The sequence below is a fragment of the Danio aesculapii genome, chromosome 20 (genome assembly GCF_903798145.1).
Source record: "Danio aesculapii chromosome 20, fDanAes4.1, whole genome shotgun sequence".
NCBI lineage: Eukaryota > Metazoa > Chordata > Actinopteri > Cypriniformes > Danionidae > Danio > Danio aesculapii.
In genome coordinates this window covers 53,417,102-53,434,253 of record NC_079454.1, presented here as the reverse complement: position 1 = coordinate 53,434,253, position 17,152 = coordinate 53,417,102, and the positions used below count along the sequence as shown (strand labels likewise).

Below are 17,152 nucleotides of genomic sequence, written 5' to 3'. Positions count from 1 at the left end.
TGTTTTATTATAATGTGTTAAAAAGTGTCATGTTGGGGGCGTGTCCACAGTTCGCTGATTTAGGGGTGTGTTGCTTCACATGTAAATTAGTTTCGGCTTCCCGCCAACGTAACAAGGAGGCGGAGCCATGAGCTCACCCGCTCTGCGTTTGCAACAGAGTCTGACAGGCAGACGGAGAAGGAGAGAGAGGATCAACATTCAGCCGTACATGTACGACTCGGACACAGACCAAGCAGAGAGTACAAAATCATTTGTGTCTTTGTACAGTTTTACAGCCAACTGTGTGCTAGTTTCAAGTGGCGAGCTTGTACACAGAAACTAATAACCACGCACACTGAATTAACTTTGACTGAGGCACCGGATGCGCCGCTCGAAGCCGCGACACGGTACACCAGACACTCTCTGTGGTGCGGCAGATACATGAAGTGTCCCGAATCGTCGCGCCACGCATTTTTGAATTCTAAACATAAGTTTCTGCAGCGGTCCGCGGCGCCCAGCCGTCGACTTGAGTGTACCCTGATAGAAACCGATGTTTAGCATTCTAAAACGCATGCTAGTTAAGATCACAGGGAGCTTCTGGGATCGCGAGAAATGCAAACGGCTGAAGTATAAGGTAGACTCAATGAGAAGTACACATGTTTGCAAACCTACCTAAAGATACAACCAATAATTCTGATTAGAGTGATAATGTGGAGAATATTGATCTTGTGTTGAGCTCAATGAGCCTTGCATCTAAAAATAGAGCTAGCGTGTTCCTTTAGTGATATCGCTTCGACTCACGCTGAAAATGGCGGACGTGAATCAACAAACTGAGGACATGATGACGCGCCTGTCAATCAATATTGGTGGGCGGGGGGACCGCACTCCTATGTAAAGTTGCGGTCGGTTTGAAAACCGCTCCAATTGGTCCACCGATTTTATGTTGTTAAATTGAAAAATAAAGCACTGGGTGTGTTTATATCACCCCAATATGACGCTCTATACACCATACATGCACATATGTCTGTCCAAACAGCTTGAAAAGTAGATTTTTTATCATAGGTGCCCTTTAAAATAAATTAAACATTAATCAACTGTAATTAAATATTTGTCAAATCACTGAATGAACATGACATCAGTTTTGCTTTTGTATTCGCAAGAAAAAAAATCAGCGCTAAATTACTTAAACTGGAATAACAATAATCATTATAGGAATAATAACGCTCACAACAAAGTAACTTCAGCTGAAAAGGAGAACTATACCTGAAGAGTTCAGATGCACAACCCTCTAAATCCAGCAGACCGCTTTTCTTGTAAATGAGCATTTTCTATCAGACTCCTATAATTAGTTTCATTTTATATGTAATGAGAAGGTTATTATCTAGTAAATAAAATACATTTTTTCCCAAATGTCACTTTAGACAATTCTTTGGTTTTTAACAAGGGAGATTTTCTTTTGTGTCAAAACCAGCTAAATCAACAACCTGGAGCTCAACACGCTTAAAACAGTGGAGATGATAGTGGACTTCAGGAGAAACCCCCCTGCTCTCCCCCCACTGAGCATCATGGACAGCATTGTGGCAGCAGTGGAGTCATTCAGGTTCCTGGGCACCACCATCTCTCAGGACCTGAAGTGGGACACTCACATTGACTCCATTGTCAAAAAAGCTCAACAGAGGCTGTACTTTCTTTGTCAGCTGAGGAAGTTTAACCTCCCAAAGGAGCTGCTGAAACAGTTCTACACCTCCATCATTGAATCAGTCATCTGCACATCAATAACTGTCTGGTTTAGCTCAGCTACTAAATACGACCTCCAAAGACTACGTCGAATAGTTCGGACTGCTGAGCGAATCACTGGTACAACCCTTCCTACTCCCCAAGAACTGTACTTATCCAGAGCGAGCAGGAGGGCTGCCAAAATCACTCTGGACCCCTCACACCCAGCACACTGCCTCTTTGAACTGTTACCTTCTGGTCGACGCTACAGAGCACTGCGCACCAGAACAGCCCGACACAGAAACAGTTTCTTCCCTCAGGCAATCCATCTCATGAACACTTGATGATAATAATTGCGAAACCAACATCACTACTTGCTATACACTTTTATACACATATACACTTATTTAACAACACACTCTACATGCCAATTTGCACATAACAGCTGCACATATAACATTGTATATGGTAATAAACATGTACATACACTTGTCAATCTGTATATTTGCACTCACTACTTACTTCTATTTTTAAAAATATATTTATTATCTGTGTTTTGTCCTGTCTCTGTAATCCTGTTGCACTGTAGAAGCTCTGTCACCAAAACAAATTCCTCGTATGTGTGAACATACCTGGCAATAAAGCTCTTTCTGATTCTGATTCTGATTCTAAATCCACTTGTGCTTTTTCTGCAAAAACCTCTAAATCCACCTATCGGGACAAGACAGTGTATTTAGCTGAAAATCACTAAAGATGCAATTAGAAATTATTTGACCAAACATAAAACACATAAACAAACCACCTGACATTAAAAATACATAAATCTATCAAGTAATTGGCGGTTCATTCCACTGTGATAAACCAGGGACAAAGCAGAAGGAAAATGAATGAATGAAATCTGTCAAGTGCATTAATTATTAACATTAAAACTGACATTAATTATTTCAGTCATCATTTCTGATGTTTGGGATTTGGATTTAATGTAAGTAGAGCAATGTAAACATTGTAAACATGGTAAACTAAGCTTGATTTAAATAATGTAGCGTAATAACATTATGAAGCATCAATATCTGTGTCCATTAATATAAAAGCTCATCAGACGTGTGGGTATTATGAAGTAAATAATGTAGAGTTTTATACATTATATTTATCTTTTAAAAAGAGCTTAAATTAGCTAATAAAACACAAGGTAGGCCTACTGGGCAAAAAGAGGATGTCTTTGAGACAATGAGACAATTGTAGAAGCTGTCATTCATTCATTCTTACTATACTTAAGGTCTTGGTCTCTTGTTTATCCTTATAGCATCTATGTGGGATAACAGAACGGCATCTTTACTCTGTCTTTCGTGAAATGGAGTTGCCGTTTAATGTATAGTCAATCGAACTCATTCAAAGTAGCGTCGCTGCGCAAAAAATTGTTATGAATGCATGTTGCACCTCCAACCAGGGGCGGACTGGGAAAGAATTTTCAACCGGGCCAAAGTTAAGGGGGGGGAGTTGTGCGGCAGGCCAGAGTCACGGTGGCAGACCGCATCCTATGCGATCTAGAAAGTGAACGCATCTTGCGATGGGGGGACGCGCGGCATGCCAGGCTCGCAGTGACAGACCAGTTTGACTGTCAGGCCACCGGGAAATATCCCAGTGCTCCCTATGGCCAGTCCGCCCCTGCTTCCGACTGTAGTGTGTGTTTTTTTTTTTATAATGCACAGAGTTTTGAGGTAAGGGCCGTTTTCATTTGCCATTCACGGACAGTCGGACAGGCTCATCCTGTTCATCAAACTCTGTCTTTTAAAATCGAAAGCGGAATAAAAGTCACCTAATAAAAGCCGGCGTATCAGTGCGCTGCTTAAAATAAATAAATAAAAATCAGCGCGCTGCTACATTGAAAACAAAAATTCAATTCACGCTTCTGATTGGTTCTCAGGATTTAGCTTTTGCTGTTAAAGGGAAGTGGCGTTTAGCAGCTTTTGCCAACAAACTGTTATTTCTGAATGAGCTGATGCTGAGATTTAGATGATTTGAAGCAAATCTATTTGTTGAACATGTAATACGTGCCTAAAGCATTCACTCTATGCCATTAGCTCATTTTTGGCAGAAGTGGCGTTTAGTAGCTTTTGCATCTGAACTCTTCATATTTAAATACAGTTTCAAGAGTTCACGCTTAGCTCACGATTTATACATAGCTTGTTTGGCGTGCTGTCCCGGGAGAGAGCCCTGAGCTCAAGGTATCCTCGAGCCCAGGGCTCCCTCCTTTCACAGGGCGAGGGGAGACTGAGCTCAGGTCGATCTGAAACTCCCCCGCTGCTGAGGCCAAGGTGAACTTCCTGAGAGTAAGACGTTAGAAAAAAGATTTAGGCTTATTTTATCAATAATATAGAGCACATTTGCATGGTGGGAGGAAACCAGGGAACCCGGGGGAAACCCACACGGAGAACATGCAAACTCCGCACAGAAACACCAGATGGCCTAGTGAAGACCCAACGCCATTGGTATTCTTGCTGTGAGGCAAACGTGCTAGTCATTAGGCCACCGTGCCGCCCATTCTTGATAAAGGTGGGAGGAGGGGGGTTTCTTCCAGATGAAGATAGTTGTAGAGAGGAAATGAGGATATATATAGTGACTTGGGATCCTTTGATTGGAGGATCATAATTAGCTAATGTGGACCAGCTGGGTCAATCATGAGCACATGCTCCTCTTGAAATTAGTTTAACATTTAAACTTCACGTAATTTTCTTTAAACTATGGCTAAAAGTTCTATTAGATTTTGAATATTAATATAATGTTTGATTTGGCTTTTATTATTTGAGTAAGTATATATTTTATACCTTTTGTAAAGTATGCAATAAGTATATTAAAAAATATGATAAAATTAAACGTGAAAATATAAAAAAATATTTCATTTAGTTATATATATTATTATAATGTTCATTCATTCATTCATTTTCTTTTCGGCTTAGTCTCTTTATTAATCCAGGGTCGCCACAGTGGAATGAACCGCTAACTTATCCAGCATATGTTTTACGCAGCAGATGCCCTTCCAGCTGCAACCCATCTCTGGGAAACATCCACACACACTCAATCACACTCGTACACTACGGACAATTTAGCCTACCCAATTCACCTGTACTGCATGTGTTTGGACTTTGGGGAAAAACCAGAGCACCCAGAGGAAACCCACGCGAACATGTGAAGAACATGCAAACTCTACACAGAAACACCAACTGACCCAGCCGAGGCTCGAACAAGCGACCTTCTTGCTGTGCCACTGCGTCGCCATTATTTATTATAGTTCTTATTATATATATATATATATATATATATATATATATATATATATATATATATATATATATATATATATATATATATATATATATATATATATATATATATTACACAACATATATTTATAGAACAGTTCTGTCTGGTTCTTGAATCTGATTAACTGGTAGCTGTGCTATATTCTGCAATAACAGCACTTGTAGAGCCTCTTTACTCTTGTGTATTACTCCGCCCACATAGAGCGACAACAGATCAATGAACTCACTACAGATTGACTAATATTGCAGCTGTTGGACAACATAATGTACTTTTGAGGCTTTTTAGGTGAGAATGTAGTTGTTTAGATTGCAACTATGCAGTTTATTTATAAGGATAGTGCCTATTTTAAATATTTATGATTTCGTTAGTGTGTCGGCGGCCATTAACTTGTCATTAAGCAGAGCAAATGAGGGTTGACGTTTCGCCACAGGATGGTGACAGAGAGCGCTTAATTAGCTCTTATTAAGAGAAGAATAACTCAGCATAAATTTAAACTACAGCAGATCAAATCATTATAAATCAGGTAAGTGTCATTCTAAGTCGATCTCTCTCTCTTTTGTATGTTATACTGATGTATTTATACCATAGTACTCTGCTAGTGTTTACTTTGCTTTGGCTTTTTCGGGGGTAATTATTGTGATCTCCCAATTGCAGCAGAGAAATACTGGGAAATCTCTGTAGACTAATGGCATTTCATGCTGTTCAGCCTTATAATCTTAAAATGTGAGCAAAATCAGCTGTTTTGACATCACTTTAGACATTACGCTATCACACAAGTGGCAGTGCGATATGGCTGTATATCGTCACTGGTGGGACACTAAGGCACGCCTCCCACCAGTGGAATATACACAAATATGTATATATAGTCCCATCACCCCAGCGGAATGAACCGCCAACTATTCCAGCATATGTTTTACACAACTGATGCTCTTCCAGCCGCAACCCAGTACTGGGAAACACCCATACACGCTCATTCACACACACTTGTACACTACGGCTAATTTAGTTAATAAATTCCCCTATAGCGCATGTGTTTGGACTGTGGTGGAAACCGGCCCATATCTCTATGTCTTTAAAATAAAGTAACACAGTGTTTGCAGTGTGATGTAGGAGACAGAGGTGAATCTGGACTATTCTGCAGCTAAAATAAACTCAGATGCAGCTGATGGACTATAGTAAAGTCCTGTCATCAGTGTTTACTGCGGGCACGAAATGATCTATAACCTCTTTAAGAACCGCATGACTCACTGTGTGTGTGTGTGTGTGTGCGTGTGTGTGTGTGTGTTTGCCTTCCAGAAACAAACATCTGCATCTTCAAAACACACTTCTGGAGCAGCTTTTCTACAAAAAGCCCTCCTTACTGAATACCATGGTAAAAATATACAGAAATATCATAGTATAGGTCATTTATTAGCCCTCCTGGAAGATGACAGCACTTAATATTTGACTAGATATTCTTCAAGACACTAGTATTTAGCTTAAAGTGAATTAATAAGGTTAATTAGTGTAAAGTTAGGGTAATTAGGCAAGTCATTGTATAACAGTGGTTTGTTCTGGACACAATCCAAAACTAATATTGCTTAAGGGGGCTAATAATATTGACCTTAAAATGACTTTAAAACAATTAAAAACTGCTTTTATTCTAGCTGAAATAAAACACATAAGACTTTCTTCAGAAGAAAAAATATTATAGGGAATACTGTGAAAAATTCCTGAATCTGTTCAACAGCATTTGGGAAATATTTAACATTAAAATCTGCATAACCTCTTAAGCCCCAAGGTGTTTTTTTACATGCATTTTTTATTTCTCTTTGCTATTTGGGCTTATTGGAACCTAATTAGAATAAAAATCTAAGTATCATCTTTTGATATGATGTACTTTTAGAGAAAAATGGTCTGAATTTATATAAAACACCTTTTCCTGACTGTTTTTAATGCATATTTAACATTTTATTTTAAATAACAAATTTTATTTTAACATGTTTTGACTATCAGAGAGTAAAAGCAACATTTTTTTCCCCATTTTGGACAGTTAAAATAGTGTTTGGGACATATTATATGCTGTAAAACAGTTGCAGGATGACACTGTATGTCTGTGACAACATATAAAACATTGAGAGTATTATAAACAGCCACTTCAGAGCTAAAATGTGCTGTCCACGTATATGGCCACTAAGCCCTATGTTAACCATTCCTGCTCTGTCTCTTTGTGGTGTTAGAGATAGCAGGGGAGATTCACTTATAACTCCAGGGCTGAAGAATATTAGTTTCGGGGTTAACTCCCTTCTCTTATCGTTGCAGCTGGTGAATGAACGAGGACACATGTAACTTGGTCCAACTATTTATAATTCTCTGTGTGGTACAACTAAATCAGTCACCACAGAGGAAACAGCACTCAAAACAGTCTCATTGTGAAAAGAAAGCGCTCCTCTTTTTGGTCTCTCCCTCTCCGCTTCACACACACCCAAACTGCCGCCCCGCCCCTTAAAGGCCCACCCATTTTACAACACCTAGGAGGATAGATACAAAGGTAAACACACTCTTCCATTGCAAAACATAACCATAAACATTTCTGCATTTCTTTTAATGTATGAAACTTTACCATGTCTAATCACCCAGTACCATGGTATTACTTATATTAATATAATGTACCATTATATGCAAACAGTACCCAGCAGTGCTCCTCATGCAGTTGTTATATGATGTTATTAAAATCTACTATTAATATATTACATTTATATTAATGCTTAAAATAATATGGTATAAAAAATATTATAGTAATTTATAGTAAATACTACAGTGTTTTTGATCCATACTATAGCGTAGTGTATTATACTGTATACTATAAAACTCTTTATTAAATGCATGTAGTATTGTATTATTAGTACTGTAGTGAACTGATTAACTGTAATAATGTAGTATACTTTAGTTTTTACTGCAGTAAACTGTGCTGTATTGTAATATAATATACCCTATAGTTGGAGAAAACTACAGTATTGGGTCATTTGTTTATTTTACTATAGTTCTTGTATTAATACTACTGCTAGAATTACCATAACAGATTAATTCGAGTAGTTTACTACAGTAAAAACACTGTATTAATTACTATAAATTACATTATCTGCATTTGCAAGTGATAATTAAGTACATAGTCTGTATTAATCGCATTTTTAGGAAATAACATGGTAAGACACGTGTTTTTACCATGGTATTCTTTAGGCTGATTCATCTAGCATCCACGAAGACCATGGCAATCATTCAGTATCAATGACAGTACCATGGTATTTAAATACTTTGGAGTAAATGTTCAAATTTATATGGTGTGAAAAATACTATAGTAAATACTACAGTGTTTTTGAACCATACTATAGTAAAGTGTGTTATACTGTACAGTATACAACTCTGTTATTGAATGCACGTAGTATTGTATTATTAGTACTGTAGTGAACTAGTTAACTGTAATACTGAAGTATACTTTAGTTTTTACTACAGTAAACTGTGCTGTATTGTAGTATAATATAACCTATAGTTGCAGAACACTACAGTTTGGGTCATTTGTTTATATTTCTGTAGGACTTGTATTGTTACTAGTGCTCTAGAATTACCACAACAGGTTAGTTTAAGCTGTTTACCATAGTAAAAACACTGTATTAATTACTATAAATTACATTAACAGCATTTACAAGCGGTAATAATTTAGTAGCTACTGTCATTAGGAAGATAATGAGATTTTGTCTGTTTTTTGGACATAACATGGTAAAAACACTACAGTGGTAGTTTTTACTACAGTAAATTGTGGTGTATTGTAGTATAATTGCAGAAAACTGCACTATTAGGTCATTTGTTTATATTCCTATAGTTCTTGTATTACTACTTGTGCTGTAGAATTACCACAAAAGATTAATTCAAGTACTTTACTATAGTAAAAACACTGTATTAATTACTATAAATTACATTAATGCCATTATTAGCAAGTGGTAATAATTTAGTAACTACTGTCATTAAGTAAATAATGTCTGTATTAATCGCTGTTTAACAAGGTAAAAGCATGTGTTTTACCATGGTATTCTTTATGCTGATATATTTAGCATCCACAATGACCACGGTAATCATTCAGTATCAACGACAGTACCATGGTATTTAAATACTTTAGAGTAAATGCTCAAAATAATATTAAATATACTTTAATAAACAGTAGTGTTTTTGAACCATACTATAGTAAAGTGTATTATACTGTAGTAGTGTAGTATTAGTACTTGAACTGATTAACTGTAATAATGTAGTATACTTTAGTTTTTACTGCAGTAAACTGTGGTGTGTTGTAGTATAATATACCCTATAATCATAGAAAACTACAGTATTGGGTCATTTGTTTATATTACTATAAATCTTGTATTACCACTAGTGCTCTAGAATTACCACAACAGGTTAATTTAAGTAGTTTACCATGGTAAAAACCTGTATTATTTACTATAAATTATATTAATGCCATTATTAGCAAGCGGTATTAATTTAGTAGCTACCGTCATTAAGTAGATAATGTGATCATGTCTGTATTAATCACTGTTTTCTTGGACATAACATGGTAAAAACACTACAGTAGTAATTTTTACTACAGTAAACTGTGGTGTTTTGTAGTATAATTGCAGTAAACTACAGTACTGGGTAATTTGTTTATATTACTACAGTTCTGGTATTGCCACTAGTGCTGTAGAATTACCAAACCAGATTAATTTAAGTACTTTACTATAGTAAAAACACTGTATTATTCACTATAAATTACATTTGCAAATGGTAATAAATAATTAAGTACATAATCTGTATTAATCGCTTTTTTAGGAAATAACATGGTAAGACACGTGTTTTTACCATGGTATTCTTTAGGCTGATTCATCTAGCATCCACGAAGACCACGGTAATCATTCAGTATCAATGACAGTACCATGGTATTTAAATACTTTGGAGTAAATGCTCAAAATAATATGGTGTGAAAAATACTATAGTAAATACTACAGTGTTTTTGAACCATACTATAGTAAAGTGTGTTATACTGTACAGTATACAACACTGTTATTGAATGCATTGTATTATTAGTACTGTAGTGAACTGATTAACTGTAATACTGAAGTATACTTTAGTTTTTACTACAGTAAACTGTGCTGTATTGTAGTATAATATAACCTATAGTTGCAGAACACTACAGTTTGGGTCATTTGTTTATATTTCTGTAGGACTTGTATTGTTACTAGTGCTCTAGAATTACCACAACAGGTTAGTTTAAGCTGTTTACCATAGTAAAAAACTGTATTAATAACTATAAATTACATTAACAGCATTTACAAGCGGTAATAATTTAGTAGCTACTGTCATTAAGTAGATAATGATATTTTTTTGGACATAACATGGTAAAAAACATGGTATTGTAGTATAATTGCAGAAAACTACAGTTTTGGGTCATTTGTTTATATTACTATAATTCTTGTATTACTACTTGTGCTGTAGAATTACCACAACAGATTAAATCAAGTACTTTACTATAGTAAAAACACTGTATTAATTACTATAAATTACATTAATGCCATTATCAGCAAGTGGTAATAATTTAGTAACTACTGTCATTAAGTAGATAATGTCTGTATTAATCTTTGTTTTTTAACAAGGTAAAAGCATGTGTTTTACCATGGTATTTTTTATGCTGATATATCTAGCATCCACAATGACCATGGTAATCATTTAGTATCAACGACAGTACCATAGTATTTAAATACTTTGGAGTAAATGCTCAGAATAATATTAAATATACTTTAATAAATAGTAGTGTTTTTGATCCATACTATAGTAAAGTGTATTATACTGTATAGTACAATATTTCATTGTTATTGAATGGGTGCAGTAGTGTAGTATTAGTATTTTAACTGATTAACTGTAATACTGTAGTATACTGTAGTTTTTACCGCAGTAAACTGTGGTGTATTGTAGTATAATATACCCTATAATCATAGAAAACTACAGTATTGGGTCATTTGTTTATTTTACTATAAATCTTGTATTACCACCAGTGCTCTAGAATTACCACAACAGGTTAATTTAAGTAGTTTACCATGGTAAAAACACTGTATTAATTACTATAAATTACATTAATGCCATTATTAGCAAGCGGTATTAATTTAGTAGCTACTGTCATTAAGTAGATAATGTGATTATGTCTGTATTAATCACTGTTTTCTTGGACAAAGCATAGTAAAAACACTACAGTAGTAGTTTTTACTACAGTAAACTGTGGTGTTTTGTAGTATAACTGCAGAAAACTACAGTATTGGGTCATTTGTTTATATTACTACAGTTCTGGTATTGCCACTAGTGATGTAGAATTAACAAACCAGATTAAAGTAGTTTACTATAGTAAAAACACTGTATTAATTACTATAAATTACATTTGCAAATGGTAATAAATAATTAAGCACATAATCTGTATTAATCGCTTTTTTAGGACATAACATGGTAAAAACAGATGTTTTTACCATGGTATTCTTTAGGCTGTTTCGTCTAGCATCCATAATAATCATTCAGTATGTCATCAATGACAGTACCATGGTATTTAAATACTTTACAGTAAATGCTAAAATAATATGGTATTAAAATACTATAGTAATTTATAGTAAATACAACACTGTTATTGCATGTAGTATTATAGTATGAGTATTTTAACTGATTAACTGTAATAATGTAGTATACTTTAGTTTTTACTGCAGTAAACTGTGGTGTGTTGTAGTATAATATACCCTATATTTGTAGAAAAGTACAGTATTGGGTCATTTGTTTATTTTACTATAAATCTTGTATTACCACTAGTGCTCTAGAATTACCACAACAGGTTAATTTAAGTAGTTTACCATGGTAAAACACTGTATTAATTACTATAAATTACATTAATGCCATTATTAGCAAGCAGTATTAATTTAGTAGCTACTGTCATTAAGTAGATAATGTGATCATGTCTATATTAGTCACTGTTTTCTTGGCCAAAGCATGGTAAAAACACTACAGTAGTAGTTTTTACTACAGTAAACTGTGGTGTTTTGTAGTATAACTGCAGAAAACTACAGTATTGGGTCATTTGTTTATATTACTGTAGTTCCTGTATTACTACTAGTGCTGTAGAATTACCACAACAGATTAATTAAAGTAGTTTACTATAGTAAAAACACTGTATTAATTACTATAAATTAAATTTGCAAATGGTAATAAATAATTAAGCACATAATCTGTATTAATCGCTTTTTTAGGACAAAATATGGTAAAAACAGATGTTTTTACCATGTTTTTACCATGGTATTCTTTAGGCAGATTCGTCTAGCATCCATAATAATCATTCAGTATGTCATCAATGACAGTACCATGGTATTTAAATACTTTGGAGAAAATGCTCAAAATAATAGGGTATTAAAAATACTATAGTAATTTATAGTAAATACAACACTGTTATTGCATGTAGTATTATAGTATGAGTATTTTAACTGATTAACTGTAATAATGTAGTATACTTTAGTTTTTACCGCAGTAAACTGTGGTGTGTTGTAGTATAATATACCCTATAATCATAGAAAACTACAGTATTGGGTCATTTGTTTATATTACTATAGCTGCATTACTATAGTAAATACAATGACCACAATATATTAATTTAAGCCGTTTACTATAGTAAAAACACTGTAGTATTTACATTACATTAACGGCATTAGCAAGTGGTAATAATTTAGTAGCTACAGTCATTAATAATGTGATTATTGATTAAAGCGCTCCTTTTCTTATGGACATGGTAAAAGCACGTGTTTTACCATGGTATTCTTTAGGCGGATTCATCTAGCATCCTCAATGACCACGATAATCACTCAGTATCATCAATGACAGTACCATGGTATTCCCCGAGTACAGTAGTAAAGAAGTCACACACACACTCACCTGTCTGCAGTGTGTAGGACAGCCTGGTTTCAGTCAGGTACGGTGTGTCACTCTTGGACCGGGCTCTCCTGATGGGCCGCCGGTCCACATCCTCCAGCTCGGGCGCCGCCGCCGCCGCCATCAGGACCCCACGGTGCAGCCCCCGTTAACGGGCACAGTAGAGACGCGAGCGCGGGGGGAGGGATGGAGACTCCTCCTCACGTCTCCGTTAACCGAACAACCGACACGACACACACGCGAAACACAAGCCCGTTAAACGCATCCCGCCCTGATGCAGCACATCACGGTTGAACGGAAACATCCAGAGCGCGTGGAATAGAATATCCTGCTGCCGTACTACCGTTAGTAACCGGGATGACGTGTTCTGACCGGAGGATCTGCACTGATGCGGCGGGGAAAAAAAGCCGTCGGTCATTCACGCTCTGAGCACGACAGACTTCATCATGAAACACGCGGGAGTTCCGGTAAAACGGCACCGATCTCCGTGCTGCTGCGACATCCTCTGTGTACGGTTACGGTTCAGACCTGACTCATACTGAAGAAGAACACGACCGGAATCAAACTCAATGTGTGTGTCGTATTCCGCGCGCGAACTGAACCGAATAAATAAATAAATAAATAAATAAATAAATGAAAAATTACTGGGGAAAATAAAACATTTAAATGACATAAATAAATTAATAAATAAATAAATAAATAAATAAATAAAAAATTACTGGGGAAATAAAACATTTAAATGACATAAATAAATAAATAAATAAATAAATAAATAAATAAATAAATAAATAAATAAATAAATAAATAAATAAATGAAAAATTACTGGGGAAATAAAACATTTAAATGACATAAATAAATAAATGAATAAATGAAAAATTACTGGGGAAAATAAAACATTTAAATGACATAAATAAATTAATAAATAAATAAATAAATAAATAAAAAATTACTGGGGAAATAAAACATTTAAATGACATAAATAAATAAATAAATAAATAAATAAATAAATAAATAAATAAATAAATAAATAAATAAATAAATGAAAAATTACTGGGGAAATAAAACATTTAAATGACATAAATAAATAAATGAATAAATGAAAAATTACTGGGGAAAATAAAACATTTAAATGACATAAATAAATTAATAAATAAATAAATAAATAAATAAAAAATTACTGGGGAAATAAAACATTTAAATGACATAAATAAATAAATAAATAAATAAATAAATAAATGAAAAATTACTGGGGAAATAAAACATTTAAATGACATAAATAAATAAATGAATAAATGAAAAATTACTGGGGAAAATAAAACATTTAAATGAAATAAATAAATAAATAAATGAAAAATTACTGGGGAAAATAAAACATTTAAATGAAATAAATAAATGAAAAATTACTGGGGAAAATAAAACATTTAAATGAAATAAATAAATAAATAAATGAAAAATTACTGGGGAAAATAAAACATTTAAATGAAATAAATAAATAAATAAATGAAAAATTACTGGGGAAAATAAAACATTTAAATGACATAAATAAATAAATAAATAAATAAATAAATAAATAAATGAAAAATTACTGGGGAAATAAAACATTTAAATGACATAAATAAATAAATAAATAAATAAATAAATAAATGAAAAATTACTGGGGAAAATAAAACATTTAAATGAAATAAATAAATAAATAAATAAATGAATCAATAAATAAATAAATAAATGAATGAAAAATTACAGGGGAAAATAAAACATTTAAATGACATAAATAAATAAATAAATAAATAAATAAATAAACTACTGGGTAAAAATAACATTTCAATGATATATATAAATAAAATTATTAATAAATTAATTAATTAATAAAAATTGCTGGGTAAATAAAACATTTAAATGACATAAATAAATAAATAAATAAATAAATAAATAAATACATAAATAAATAAATTACTGGATAATAATAACATTTAAACGACATATGTAAATAAATGTATTAATAAATACATTCATTAATTAAAATTACTGGGTAAACAAAACATTTAAATTGACAAAAATAAATAAATACAGTTGAAGTCCTCCTGTGAATTTTTCTAATATGCTGTTTAACAGATTCAGAAAATTTTCACAGTAATAGTATAATATTTTTTCTTCTGGAGAAAATCTTTTTGTTTCATTTCGGCTAGAATAAAGCCATTTTTAAGGTCAATATTATTAGCCCCTTAAGCAATATTTGTTTTGGATTGCGAAGCAGTGGCGCAGTATAGTGCTGTTGCCTCACAGCAAGAAGGTCGCTGGTTCGAGCCTCGGCTGGGTCAGTTGGCATTTCTGTGTGGAGTTTGCATGTTCTCCCTGCGTTCGCGTGGGTTTCCTCCGGGTGCTCCGGTTTCCCCCACAGTCCAAACACATGCAGTACAGGTGAATTGGGTAAGCTAAATTGTCCATAGTGTATGAGTGTTAATGAGTATTTATGGATGTTTCCCAGAGATGGGTTGCAGCTGGAAGGGCATCCGCTGCATAAAACATGTGCTGGATAAGTTGGCGGTTCATTCCGCTGTGGCGACCCCGGATTCATAAAGGGACTAAGTCGAAAGGAAAATGAATGAATGAATGAATGAATGAATGACGGAACTAGAGGACGAAACCTGCAAAAATAAATAAATAAATACGGAAAAATATAAATAAACGAGTCTATAAATTCCTACATAGATTAAATAATTAATGAATAATTGCACCATAATAACTGTACTTCATGACATAAAAAGAATATTGAATGTTGTTCTCTATCTTTGATGGGACTTGCAGGCATTTGATAGCCTTAATTGTCCCTCATGCCTCATTTCTGTCGTCTGTTACTAACAGGCAAGTGGGCTGTATGCACACGAGTGATACACTTATTTAAATATCTCCTATAATAATACTACTACTTAGGCACATTTATACATATAGTTTTAAAACTTTTACAACAACCGTAAAGCAAAACCAAATGTATTTCCCACATAAAAAAAACTATCCAAAAGGCATTTATGTCTGTGTGTTTTTGCGTATTTATTTGTCTCTAATATACAGCGTGGATTATAATATAATACACAGAAAGTAAATCTTTGTCATTGACCATATGTCTAAAAATAAGCTTGATGAGTTGTCTGTAGCAGGGTGGTGCTGACGTCACAGGCAAACACCCTGAAGGCACTGTAGTCCGTTTATAGCCTAATGTTAGCTTTTCAATTCTTGCGTTCAAATTTAAGATCCAAAAGTGCTAAAAGTTTAACTTTCATGTGAGGATTATCCGGCTGGACAAAACGTGTAAGTGTAATGAACTGTGTTTGAACACAGAGCTTATTATTAGCAATCTTCGAAAAGCCTATGGGGAAATCCTATGGGGATTTTATCGAGGAAACCAGTTTTATGCTAGCAGCTGATTCGCCTACAAGGTGACGTCATAGTTCCTCCACTCTATTGACCTTATTCTGTGATGCGGAGGTGCGCTCGTTTTTGCGATTGTTTTACAACTTCCGACTCAGCTGCCTATGGGAGAAATGACAAGGAATAATAAACGGCAGAAAACGATCAAACTACTGGCTCTACACGCAAGTGCTTTCATGACTAGACAGACAAAGTAGAATAATATAATAAGAAAACGTCAGTTTGCAACATCAAGCAGCAGAACAAGCTGTTTTTAACGTCTAAAAACGAATGGAAGTGAATGAGACCGGAAGTCTCGAGCCAAAAAGATTCCAATGGCTGCGCCCACTCGTACATGAAGAATAAGGTGAATAGAACAACAGCTTATTATGAGTCTGTAAAATAAACGATTAAAAGTGCTGATAATGTGACTGTAAGTGTTGTATTGTCGACTTTCAGGTTGTATTTCAGCTTTAATGCGCTTTTTAAATGAATAAATTAATAATAAAGCAGCTGCTTGCCATCGTCAAAGCAGCAAGATCCAATGGAGGGCCGATCGCTTTCACTCCAGAATGGCCAACACAATCTCACGGCAATTCGTAACTTATTTTTAGTGGCTAATTCGTACGAATTCGTACGATCTAATTCGTACAATTTAGTACGATTTGCTCATCCTCCAATGACGGTTGGGTTTAGGGGCGGGGTTAGGTGCCACGCCTCCTTTTTAAAATCGTACCATTTCGTACGACTGAACTCGTACGAATTCGTATG

General features: G+C 34.3%; 2 protein-coding genes across 2 annotated transcripts in view; one reads left to right on the top strand and one right to left on the bottom strand.

Annotated features, from left to right (window-relative positions):
* Window positions 1-13,425, bottom strand: part of phactr1 (phosphatase and actin regulator 1) — a 66,585-nt gene extending 53,160 nt beyond the window's left edge. The window contains exon 1 of the mRNA XM_056481770.1: window positions 12,979-13,425. Coding sequence (XP_056337745.1) covers window positions 12,979-13,099 — 121 coding nt within the window. The 5' untranslated portion in view covers window positions 13,100-13,425. The remainder of the gene's footprint in view (window positions 1-12,978) is intronic.
* ctsbb (cathepsin Bb) overlaps window positions 1-17,152 on the top strand; it is a 245,400-nt gene that overhangs the window by 224,922 nt on the left and 3,326 nt on the right. The window lies entirely within an intron of this gene.